This window comes from Dermochelys coriacea, chromosome 18 (genome assembly GCF_009764565.3).
Source record: "Dermochelys coriacea isolate rDerCor1 chromosome 18, rDerCor1.pri.v4, whole genome shotgun sequence".
NCBI lineage: Eukaryota > Metazoa > Chordata > Testudines > Dermochelyidae > Dermochelys > Dermochelys coriacea.
This window is the reverse complement of record NC_050085.1, coordinates 10,125,087-10,138,189: the sequence shown is the minus strand read 5'-3', so window position 1 is coordinate 10,138,189 and position 13,103 is coordinate 10,125,087. Positions and strand designations below refer to the sequence as shown.

Below are 13,103 nucleotides of genomic sequence, written 5' to 3'. Positions count from 1 at the left end.
GTTTCCCCCTATGCAAGAGGTGGACAAGGCTAGTTGCGTTCTTTCTAAAGCACGTTGAGGGCAATGGAGGAGTGAGGCATTACAAACATATTACGTCTGCAGCCCTGGTCCTTCTGAAGATTGCCTGGATGATGTAAACTAGGCACTCGGGTTGAAAGGAACAAGCTGCTCACTTTGTAGAAATGCATTCAAACGAAATGGGTGCGTATGGAAGCATCATCTCCCACAACCACCCCCTGCCACCACCCAGAACCCTTAGGCTGGGCCGTGCTGTGATAAATAGTGGGAAAAGGATCCATTTTATTTGTGTGGGAGCCGCAATATATTGACTAAGGCAACTAAAGTAAACAGGCCAAATTCTGCTCTCCTTGCAGTGTGGGTGGGGAGAGGGAAGTGCACTCGCACTAGAGGACGGAATTTGGCCCAAAGTTTGTCGTGTTTATAACCTTGTCAAGCCATCGGCCCCTTTGTTGGGATTTCGCTGTGCGTTCATTCAAACTGGGCAAAACACGCCGCTTGAACCGGCTCGGGGAGGATCGCCCCAGCGTAAGAGGGAGCCTTCAGCCTCATCGAGCACAGAACCAGCCAAGAGGCTCTTCAACCAGTCGTCTCAGTCTGCCAGTTTCTGGCCTAGTAGGGAAACGGGAGCATAGCTGGAAGAATTGGGTGGGTCTGTTTAGCTGCTTGTGGCTGTCTCAGGGAGGATGGTGCTGCGAGGAGGGGACGGGAGGAGGTGGCAGAAGCTCCGTGCAAATGGGGGAGTGGAGGTACAGGAGTGGGGAGTGAGGGGAGGCGCTGAGCCTCTGGAGTTGGGGGCTGGGGGGGAGGGGCAAAGGGGACCACTTTCTCCAGGCTGCGAAGGAAGGTTCCGGGGGTTTCTACCTGCTTCCAGGCCCACTCCAGTCCCTCCAGTTCCCGCTCTCGCTTCCACACTCCCCACTCCCCCAGCCTGCATGAGTTTACAATATGTCCATTGTGGGGGGGGGGCAGCCCTCTGCCTCCCCCCTCCTTAGCGCCTAGGCTTGCAACCTTTCTAATGGCTGGTGACCGAACCCCTGAGACCCTGCCCCACCTCTTCACCCCAAGGCACTGTCCCCATCGCTCGCTTCTTTCCCCTCCCCGCACCCCGTCGCTCACTGGAGCCTCTCCACTCTCTTCCCTCCCCCCCATGACGGTGCTAAAACAATTTGCATAGTGGGGAGTGCTGAGAGCCATTGAAGCAAACTGTAAACCCTGTATATGACGGAAACCACTTCAAGCCAAGGGGGTGTAGGAGCACCCCGAGTTCCAGCACCTATGTCTCTCCCCCCTCCCAACCCCCCGCGAACCGGGCTCTGCTTCAGGGCTGGGATGGGAGCTATTGCAGCCTGACAAGGAGCCTGCCTGTAGGTAGGAGGCAACCCCCAGCTTAGCAGGGGCTGGCATGGGTTGATGACCCAGTGCCTCCCCCTGGCCTGCAGTAACTGGACTTTTGGTGTCCGGTCAGAAATAAAAACTGGGCACCTGGCAACCCTATAGCACTGGGAAAACTGGGTTCAATTCCTTTGCTCTGACACACATTTCCGGTGTGACCGTAAGCAAGGCACTTACTTTCTGTGCCTCCGTCCCCATCTATAAAATGGGCATAAACACTTTCCAACCTCATGGGCATGTTGTGCGGATAAATGCATTAAAGACTGTGGTGCTCAGACAATCGTGGGGGGCCATCTCAGTGCCTTAGATAAGCAAGTTAGCCAACCCTTGTGCTGTTCTCATGCAGCACATGGAACCAGCCAGATGCAACTTTAAGGCCCCTTTTCACACTTAGGTGCGCTGCCCACCCTGGCCCTATGACTTCTATCACCCTCATGCGATGTGTTACAGTTTCATAGTCCTGCTTAGGTTGCAGTGTTTGTTTTCATCCTGATTTGTCGGTTCTTCTTCCCGGCAGAATTCCCAAAGACGGCGCCTGTGACTCACAAAGGATAAAAATCATGCGGTGCTCTCCAAAGTTAGCATCCTTTGCATCGCCAGATGGGATTTTTAAAATAAAGATGCATCAGCTGTCACAGATGCTGCTGAGAGTTAACACTTGGTCCCTTTTCCATGGAAATGGCCTTCCTTGCTACTTTACATTGAAATAATTGAGACAGCAGCTGCTACCATCCTGACTGTGACACAACAGCTGGAGTTAAAGATAAATGTGTACACAACTCATCCCTCACCATCTTTCCCCCTTTTGCTTGGGCTTCTTGGATCCTTGACAATTGCAAATGGAAACGAGAGGGTTAAAGCAACCAGCTTTCTCCTGCCTGGCTGAGTTAGCACTTCCCTGTGCTTCCAGGATGACTCCAAGGAACAGCCTTTGCATCACAGAAGGAGGGGGGGAGGCAACACTGCAGCAAGTCAGAGGAAATGTTATTTAATGCTGGCTCCAATCTCCTCCCACTTGCCTGATGGGCTAGGGAAAAGAGAGAGGCAGATCTGTAGGGAAGGAATTAACCAGGGACTAACGCCAAGAGCCAATACAGTCCGTGACAGCAGAGGCTGCCTGCTGCAGATTGCTACTAGATTCAGGAAGGGAGACAGAGAAATTCAATCAGATCACCTGGAGAGGAAGGAGACTATCTTCGGTAGACTGCTGCAGGTGGAAGGTTCCCTGAAGCACTGTTCTGGCACCAACTTGATCATCTGAAAAGACTATTTCATTCTGTGATTGCCTGCTGACTGTGAAGTCCAGACATAAAAGCTGGACAGACTGACAGATCTTCCAGGTAACAAACATCACTGGATCTTGCAGCCAGGAGTCGATGCATGGATCTTTGCGTGTCCACCTAGCAGACTGAAATGATTAAAGCTTAATATCCCTAGCAAGCCCAGTTACTAAACCACTGGGAAAACTCCCTTCATGGTCCTCGCGTGGAAATGTGCCAGAGCTCACAGACAAGTTAATCACACAATTAGACACTGAAGTCGAACGAGGACACGACTGCTTTGGGGAGAAACTTGCACATTTCCTACAACTACTGCAGTTACCCCAAGAAGCGGGGGAGTTAATCAATATCTATCTTTTTTTTTCAACTCTCTGGTTTATGTCTGAGGCCCTCGGAAATGGTTAAAACAGGTACAGCAGCTCCTGAATAGAGAAGGTTAGTCTCATTCCAAATACAAATGACACCTAAGTGAAAACAGCAGGTGGTGCCGTTCCTTTCTTTGAAAAAGCAGGGGAAGAACCTTGGGCAGTGAGAACAAGTTGTCTAGCCAGGTGGAGATCATCTTCTCCGATCCATCCAGGTTCTCAATCTGGGACCGTGGGGGAACGGGAAACTTCTTCAAGGGTTCTGGATTGTGCCACATGACTAACACGAAGGACCCTAAGAGAGCCATGGATGCTTTACCTGTGACCTCCAACTCTGCTGCAGGCCCTGTTACTTTTTCACAGGTCTTTGGCCAGCAATGTCAACTTATGGAGGCAGGTAGGAGGGGTATATATTTAATTTCCTAACTTATTGCCCACTAATTGTCAAATTATCTTCTCCCCAGACCCAGGACTTACCAAAGTCTGGGATTGTTCAAAGGAGTCTAAGAGATTTAAGCACCCAATTCCTTAGCTTCTTTTGAAAATCCCACCTTAAGATTCCTAAATCCAAATACTCGCATATTTGAAACCATGGGGTAGGATGGACATTATGCTGTTTGGATTAACATGGTTTGAAATCAACCACTCTTGAGCTGATGGTCCAAGAGAGGTTGCCACTGTGTTTTGAACAGTAAATGGTATGCATGATAACTCATCAAGTTACTAAGAGTCATGAAAACAAATGATGCTGAAATAATGAGTCAAGCAAGGGCATGAGTGATAATTCCACTGCTGCATCTTTTTGCCTCATTAGCTTTTGTAGGGAATGAGTTGTTTCTAACTGGTGAGTAGCTGGGCAGGGAACATGGATTTGTACTGTGTTGGGGAGTGACTACTGTAGCACGATGCATCTCTGGGTGTGGTGGACCTTTGGTGAAGGTGTTCTGTTCTGTAAAGGACCAGGTGACTATTCATTATTACTGTAGTGCCCTGGAGTCCTGGTTATGGACCAGGACCTCATTGTGATAGGTGCTGTACAAACACAGCACAAAAAGAAGGTCCTTGCTCCAAAGATTTTTATTGAGTTGCAACTCCCCTAAGGTGGGTCTGATTCTCTGATGCCCTTCACCTCGTGGAGTCACATACGACTATGTAAAACATAGCTAAATCAGAATTCTCCCTCTGATTGTTCTTCATACTCACTCTGCGGCAGTGCAAACAGCTACGCAAAGTGCAAGGCCATGAAGAACTAAGCCCACTGCCTCTAACTATGTTAATGTTTTGTACCAGCGTCCGCCACCATAGTATCTGAACACTTCCTGAGTTAATAAAGTGGCCTGGCAAACAAGGACCCTAGTGAAATTCATGAGTCTTCGTTTTTTCTCCAGTGCTGGGTTAAGGGACGCTCTCTCCACAAGGGGCGGAGAGAGAGGACTGGTAGTTGCAACTATTGATGATGACTTTACAATGAACTTTCTTAATCACATACTGTATTGACCTGATACAGTGTCCATGTTGCCAAGACCCATTGGCACTTTCACAATACTGGTTATGACTATAGAATAGGACTTATTTTCTGGTGAATTTCTAGGAGTGAAGCTAGAACATAGACACATAGTTGTCTCCCCTAGAAGATCAATATGTCCCCCCAGATCCTATTACAAGTTATGTTTGGACCACATTGTTACTGTTTAGAGGGTGAATTCCGAAAGAATTACACTGTGTTATTCCCACATGATTTCCATTGAAATCTGTGAAAGTGACCTAGATAAAGTTTCAGAGTAGCAGCCGTGTTAGTCTGTATTCGCAGAAAGAAAAGGAGTACTTGTGGCACCTTAGAAACTAACAAATTTATTTGAGCATAAGCTTTCGTGAGCTACAGCTCACTTCATCGGATGTTAAGACCTATGGTGAGCTTCATTTTCTAGCTTGTGATTGTGTTGGGCTCTCAAAGAAAATGTCAGGGAATAATCCAAGGCAGCTTTACTTTTCTCCCTTGCATATTTCAGATCATATTATCAATGATACCAAGATCATAGCCTCACTGGGTTAGGTGCTGTACATAAACACGCTTAAAAACAGTCCCTGCCCTGAGGTCTTGCATTCCAAATGGCAAGACAGACAAAGGATAGGAGAAAATAAGTAATAGTAGCTTAACTTCTAAAAGGGGGAACTGAGACACACAGAGATGAAGAAACTTGCCCAGGGTCACATAGAGAGTTTGTGGAAGAGCCAATATTTGATAGCTCTTGAAATCCAGTTCAGTACCTCAACCACAAACTCATCTTTCCTTTCAATGGCTGTTTTCCATGATGTTGCCTAGATGTAACTGACGACAGAATATGCACCCAAGTAGAGCTGAGTGAAAGGTTTTGGCCAAAATTTTTTGTGTGTGCATGCATGAAAAGATGCAGATTCAGTGACACTGAAATATTTCATGAATTTGTCAGTTTTACTGAATTGTTCATTTGGGGGGGAGGGGAGAAACAAAAATTCTGAAAAAAATTGAAACATTTTGATTTTCAGATTAAAACTACTTTTAGTTTCAAAATGTCCTTGAATCTTATTTAAAAAACATTTTTTTTCAAAAAGTTTTAAGAAGATTAAAATTAAAATGAAATTCTTTGATTCTGGCAGAACGACATGTTTCGTTTGACCCAAAATGGAATGTTGTAAAACTTTTCTAAAGTTACCAATGAACTGAAAAAGCCCTTATTCCCACCACACTAACCCTGAGAAGATAAAGAACAATGTAATAATGAATATTGGCAATGTTCTTTAGCCAACCACACGAAAACAAGTGCGGATTTTGGCTGTGCATATACTAATGCAGTAGTAACAGCTGTCTCCTCCACTGGCTGCTTAGAATGGGGGGGTCTCTGGTTAGCAACAACATGTGGAGGAAGCCAGAGCAAACATATTGTAACAAACACGCAAATACTACCTGGGTTTGCATGTTTGCAGTTCTACTGCATATCTTGGCCACTCAGAACTTTGCAGACAGTAATGATAGAACTCTGATTCTGCTGTTCTGCAACCACAGGTGTCTATCACGTGAGCTAAAAGAGAATCTCTGCTCATTGTTATGGCCTATAAGATAGAGGAGCAGTTCTGATTCTATCCAGAACAAGGCAGTAGTTAAAATACCCAATAGCCAGTACACCACCCTATTGATACACTAACATTAAAATTCCTTCCTGCAAATCTAGGATAAGGAGATGAAACCAAGAGAGATTCAGATGTCCTGCTCCAAAAGGAAAGATCCAGTTTGTCATTTATAGCACCTTAACCCAAACCTGAGGGAGAATTCTGGTAAATGATACTGGTACTTTTTGTTGGTGGCTGGGCAGCTAGATATGGATATGACCGTGTATATTGTGTCTTTAACACTAGAGAGGGATTAGGACCAAAGTTCTCTTCCAAACAATCCAGAAGTCTGGGGAAGCTCCGCTCCAGTTATGAAACTTTCTGACCTAGGCCTTTCTGGATGTAATCTATTGAAATGCCATCTCGCTGCTACAAAACATGACTGAATGTGGAAAATGGATGTCCAGGGGAACCTTTGAACAACTAGGAGCAATTGTAAAGATTTAGCCACAGAACTCACTGCATGACCTTGGGCAAGTCACTTAGCCTCTCTGTACCTCAGTTCCCCATCTGTAAGATGAGGATATTAGCACTGCTCCTCCTCACGGAGTGTTGTGAGGACAAATTCATTGGTATATGTAATGTGCTTGGATATGGTTGCACCTAGAAACCTCAGGGCCAAATTCTGCTTTAAGTTACATCTATGCACCACTGACTTCACTGGGACTCTAGGGATGTAGAGTCTGACCCTGGGAGCCTAAATTTAAACAGCAAAACATGTAGACCTCCTATTATCACATCACTGTGGTTAATGACATTTTGGGGGTTTTTTCATAGCAAGAGGATGTGCTGAAAGGATGAAAGGTCCAGACCTAATCTGAAAGTCAAACAGTGCACCTGCAGAAATACCAAACTACGTAAATCACAGACTTGGCCATACACCTCCCATTAGCACTTTTCAAGTTGTCTGCAAGTGGCAATATTGTCTATGGCTTGCCCTTCATCACATGGAAAGCAGCAGGCTCGCAATGCTTGAGCTGAGTTTAAATGTAGAGGGTTCTGGTTTTTAGAGCATCCCACCAGTACCCTCCAAGACCCTGGTGGAAAGTTTGCACGGGGCTTCTGGGAGCCACAAAACTTGACGATAGAAACTTTGATTGTTGAGGCTTGTTCTGTGAATATTTGTATCAGTCAAACCAACCTCTCTCTGCCTTATAGATGTTTGGGGACCAAATCTGCCCTTGGTTACAAGAGGCTTCTCTCATAGTAATTGAAAGAAGAACCTGGCCCTGTAGGCATACCCTTCTGGCTACCTTAGGGTTTTGTAGGGCAGTGTGTAATTTAGCGGGGCTAGCTGGCAGGCCATGTCAGCTTGCAGCTGTGAAGTATGAGGGGGAATGGCAGTCACGCCAACTCCCTGGCAATTTTAAGTGCTGGTTGGGGATGTTTGGCTCATGTCCTGCGATGGAAGGTGAGAGACTCTTTGCTCTGCCGTCCTCCAGGAAGGAGGACTGGGGCCTGCTCGCTGCTGCCGAATAGTCTGTTCGGTGAAAGAAAAAGATTAATTCTGTTTAAGTTTTTCCTAGATATATTTCAGTTTCACAGTTACCGAGGTGACACTTCCTTTCTACTATCTGTATGGTAGTTACATGGCTCCTGTTACTATCATGTCTGAGCACCTCAATGTCTGGAGTGTATTTATCCTCACAGCACCTCAGGAAATAGAACAGGGATCTTATACCCAGTTTACAGAGAGGCACAGAGAGACTAAGTAAATTTCCCAAGGTCACACCTGCAATCTGTGACAGAGTTAAACCCTGAACGGAATCCTAAACTAGTGCATTCACCACGCTCTTTCTCGCTCACCTAATCTTGCTGTGCAGTCTCTTTTTCTGAACACCAAGCATTGATGGGGGGAGGGGGGGGGGGGAAGTTAACTCTTCTCCACCCAGCTGCACATCATTTTGCTTGATATGAAAGTTTAAAATTTAAAAATAAAAAGTTTCTGTGCAGCTGGTTTTGCATAATCTAATTACTTATACATGCTTTTTGTACATTTGCATAATTCCCTAGGTACCATGGTAATTACACTATTAATCTAAATAGTTCATTGTCATAAGGGAACACTACTCCAAACCTATTAGGCCCATTGCATAAGTGCTTGCTCTTTTTTAACCCTGAAATGCTGTTTGCTTGTAAATTTACATAGGGAAATTACTTTTTAAAAGCGCATCCTCTCCTTTTATCATATTTTACAGTACATCTACCATCTGCCTTATTATGTCCCAGTAAATCTGTTTGCTTGGCTGTGTTCTTTGAGGTGACCTGTTTTATCAGCAGTTAGCATTAGGAAATATTCCAGGGCAATATTTTGTAGGGGTGGGGAAAGGAGGGGAAGAGGTTGCACTTTTATGACACAGCTAATTTAACTCCCTGGTTCAGGTCAATCTGAAAAAGTTCCAGCTTCCCAAAGTAATAAGTTATCATTACAGCATATGTTCAGCATGTCTGATGCAGGAGAGACATTTGTTTCTAATGGAGAGTTGGTCAGATAAGGTATCATTTCAAAAGTAGGCATTAATTCTGACTTGTCGCAGGGATCTATAAGGAATAAGCAGGGCCAGCATTACAATGTTGATGTTTCCCACTCTCACACCCTGTACTTCCTTCTCCTGTCTTCTGCATTCTCCAGTCCTCTCCTGTTGCCCACCCTCCTCCCAATCCTTTGCCATGCTCAGCACTGTGAGGTCTGATCAATGTTTATAATCTGGATCGAGGGTAAAAGCAGCTGTTCACTATCTGCTGGCTGATACTGCAGTGGGCAGTGTTGTAACTGCCAATGAGGGACAGAACCCAAAGGTTCTAGTGAACTCTCTCCTGCCATCCATCTCCACCCTCTGACAAACAGAGGCTAGGGACACCATTCCTTATGCATCTTGGCTAATAGACATTAATGGACTTAACCTCCATGAATTTATCCAGTTCTCTTTTAAACCCTGTTATAGTCCTAGCCTTCATAACCTCCTCAGGCAAGGAGTTTCACAGGTTGACTGTGCGCTGAGTGAAGAAGAACGTCCTTTTATTTGTTTTAAACCTGCTACCCATTAATTTCATTTAGTGGCCCCTAGTTCTTATATTATAGGAACAAATAAGCAACTTTTCCTTATTCACTTTCTCCACACCACTCTAGATTTTATAGACCTCTATCATATCCCCCCTTAGTCTTCTCTTTTCCAAGCTGAAAAGTCCTACCCTCTTTGATCTCTCCTCATATGGGACCCGTTCCAAACCCCTAATCATTTTAGTTGTCCTTTTCTGAACCTTTTCTAATGCCAGTATATCTTTTTTGAGATGAGGGGACCACATCTGTATGCAGTATTCAAGATGTGGGTGTACCATGGATTTATACAAGGGCAATAAGATATTCTCTGTCTTATTGCCTATCCCTTTTTTCATGATTCCTAACATCCCATTTGCTTTTTTGACTGCTGCTGCACACTGTGTGGACGTCTTCAGAGAACTATCCACGATGTCTCCAAGATCTTTCTCATGATTAGTTGTAGCTAAATTAGCCCACATCATATTGTATGTATAGTTGGGGCTATTTTTTCCAATGTGCATTGCTTTACATTTATCCACATTACATTTCATTTGGCATTTTGTTGCCCAGTCACTTAGTTTTGGGAGATCTTTTTGAAGTTCTTCACAGTCTGCTTTGGTCTTAACTATCTTGAGCAGTTTAATATCATCTGCAAAGTTTGCCACCTCACTGTTTGCCCCTTTATGAGTGTCGACTCAGTGAACTACATTTGGGGGTAGATAATCCTGAACTCGGATAGTCCAGTGGGAGCATGATAGCGAGCAGCCAGTTGGACAAAGTGAGTGAAATGAAAAATCCTGTAAGAGAGCCTGTCCCATTCTCTAGGCCAAATAAGGGTGGATAAACCTATTTAGAAGCTTTAGAAGTTTGCCCATCGCTGGTCCATGAATAAGAAACCAGCATGACTTCATGACTAGCTCTTACCCTGTGCTTTTCATCTGTTAATCCTGAGGGAGGTCAGTGTTACTATCCCCATTTTACAGGTAGGTAAACTGAGGCACAGAGCAGTGAAGTGACTTGCTCAAGCTCATCCAACAAGCCAGGAACAGAACCCAGCTCTCATGAGTCCCAGTTTAGTGTTCTGTCCTCTAAATCAAACTGCTTCCCCTTAAGCAGTGAGTACTTAGTCAGAGCCATTTTAAAAAATTATTATTTCTTTCCTCCTCTGAACCACTAATGCAATAACATTCTGGGGATCGGAGTGCTCCAGAACGAGGCTTGAGCTCTTTTCCTCTGGATGAGGTGCTGAGGGCTCTCGCCTCCCCTCGGTCTCAGTTGGTATTGCGGGATTTCAGCACCTTACAGAATTGGGCCCCAGAAGAGCAGCCACTGTTTCTTGTGTAGTTAATTCCAAGTCATTTGTCATTCTCTGCAGTACTTCCCAAGATTGGGTTGCTGTATATTACTCTATGACTCACCGTTCCATAAATACATCCTGCATTAGGGTAATTGTCATTTTCCTTAATTCATATTTGACTCACAGCTTTGTTATCCTGCAATATTTTTACTTTGCCAACTAATTTTTCTCCATCAGTTAGAGAATGAGTAACTCAAATCTCTGCATGACTTGAATGAACAAGGAGGGTCAGGTCGTTTCAAGAAGCCACTTCGCTTTTGGAAGCTCATGGGAAGCTTTTGCATGTCATTCATCCATCATATAGACTTGTGCTTAGTGTTTGTGTGTTATGCATCCACTCTAATGGCTGGTCCACAGAGATGTTTGCTACAGCTGCAAGCAAGGGGACAAAGGGCCTGATGCAAAATCCATGGGAATATTTTCATGGACTTCAATGGGCTGTGGCTTGAACATTAGGGCCAGACTTATAAAGGTATTTAGGCACCTATTGAAATCAGTGGGAGTTCAGGCCCGAATTCACAAAGGTTCTTAGGCGCCTAACCCACCGATTCCAGTCACAAAGAAATGACATGGTGGACTGGAGACTCTAGGAGCTGCACATCTAGGGACACATCCTCCCCACTCTCCTGGCTGCTCTGAGCATGATAAGGAGCACGTGGCTCTTCGCGCTTCTGAGCTGCATTCGTCTACGGAGCCATCCTCTCCTTTCCAGAGGCAGAGTCAGTGCAGTACAGGGCTGTGCAATTCACCTCCCAGACATGTATTGCTTTTCTCCTCCCTGTGTGCTTGCAAGTACCAATCCAAACAAAATCACTGTGTGAATGAGCACAAATCACTCAGCCCAGCAAGAGCAGAAGGGACACAATGAAGCTAAAAATATTTGGGGCTTTTATATAGCCAGAAAATCCTTAGGCTGAATTCACTGAGGATGCAAATTCTTTTAAAGTTGGGGGTGGGGGAGAGATCTTCTCTTTCCTCTTTGCATCAGAGGAATGCCTGCGGAAAACTGTTTTCAGCAGTAAGCAGAAAACTTAGCAGGGAACTAGAAATTGAAGTATCCATTGTAGAGAAGGTTTATTGCTCTCTGTGTTGATGCTTCTGTAATGCAGTAATTCAGCTTTTGAGGGTGTAGCAGGCAATACTTCTCCTCTGTATGGGCTCGTTACTGTTACAGAAGGCAGTAGAGTTCTGTAGTACCAAAAAGTGCCTTGATTTGTTACAGTGGATGACTAAGTATTTATTTAAAAAATCATATGAATTTAGTGTTTGTGAAAGATATTGAACGTACAGCCCAGCTGATCCTTTCTTATCCAGAGAACAAGCACAGCCTGGGTACATCAGTGCAAGCTTCTCCCATGCTGCCCTATTCACACACTGCTCTGAAGTGACCACCTCTAATGCTGAGAAGGTCGTCCTGGCTCCAGGGCCCATTCAGTCCTTGGCGTCTTCGGAGACAGACTGGCAGAAGGCTGGCAGTGGTGATATTGTCGACTAGGCTGAAAATGACCACTTTTTGGAGATGGTGGGGTTGCTCATGAACATTTCCAATGTTTTTCCCAACAGTTTCATTATCCGCTTCTTCGTGGTCCATTGTTGACCAGGTTGTGGAGGTCTCATGCTGAAGTCAGTGACGCAACTTCTGCAACTTCATGCTGAGTGAGGGCTTCAGAACTGGACTCCTTAAAAAAAAAAAAGCAGGATTAAAAATATGTTGACAGATTGTTTAATAAAGGAACATAACCACCGCTAAGCCGAGCAGGGTGGTTTTTTACATTGTTTGTTTCTGTTGTTTCCTTTTAAGCAGAACCACAAATCAATGCTTATCTACAGCTCATTACTTTTCCATGCGGGATGCTTGCTACTTCTAATAAATTACTTAGGACCAAGGACTGGGGTAGGAGGACTTTACTGATGGCAGCTGTGATCAAAGGAATGTGTCATGCAAATGACAAAGAATTTATGAAGAAGCCTCTCTGTTTAACAGGATGCTGAAGGAAAGTGGCGAGATTTCAGAACAGCGCTAAGGAGATGATGACGCTTTACTGACAATATCCTTCCTCTGTTTGTTTTATTTTTTTAATCCCTTTTGTGTTCTTGCTGGGTTTAATTATCCACTGTGTGGTGACTTTCCACACCTTTAACTCAAGGTTGAAGTGGGGCAGACGGATAAATGTCACCTTCTTCCAACTAGGTGAAGACTAATGGCATTCATCAGTGTTGTTCATTGAGGGCTGCATTATGGTGCTTAGAGTCTCTGAAATATAAATAGGGGGAAAGGCAATGGTGTAATGAGTTTGCATCCAAGCAGCATTACTCACCTCTGAGGTGGGTACAATTGATCTGCACCCATCAATAAGGGAGAGATTTCTCGAAATAGCTCAGCACTAAGTGTGCAGCCAGTGGATGGAGCCCATTTGAAAACCTAGCCCTAACTGAGTGAAATGACCTGCTACAAGCTAAAACAGAAATCTCTCTTCCTGGCTTTCTTGGAATAGATCTCT

At 44.7% G+C, this 13,103-nt stretch overlaps 1 protein-coding gene across 2 annotated transcripts in view; it reads left to right on the top strand.

Moving 5' to 3' along the window:
• Positions 1-2,456: 2,456 nt before the first annotated feature.
• KAZN (kazrin, periplakin interacting protein) overlaps positions 2,457-13,103 on the top strand; it is a 728,345-nt gene continuing 717,698 nt past the window's right edge. The window contains exon 1 of one of the 2 annotated variants that reach the window (XM_038376718.2): positions 2,457-3,455. In XM_038376718.2, the coding sequence (XP_038232646.1) occupies positions 3,335-3,455 (121 nt within the window). In that variant the 5' untranslated portion in view covers positions 2,457-3,334. The remainder of the gene's footprint in view (positions 3,456-13,103) is intronic. The other variant, XM_043500174.1, reaches the window with a different exon arrangement.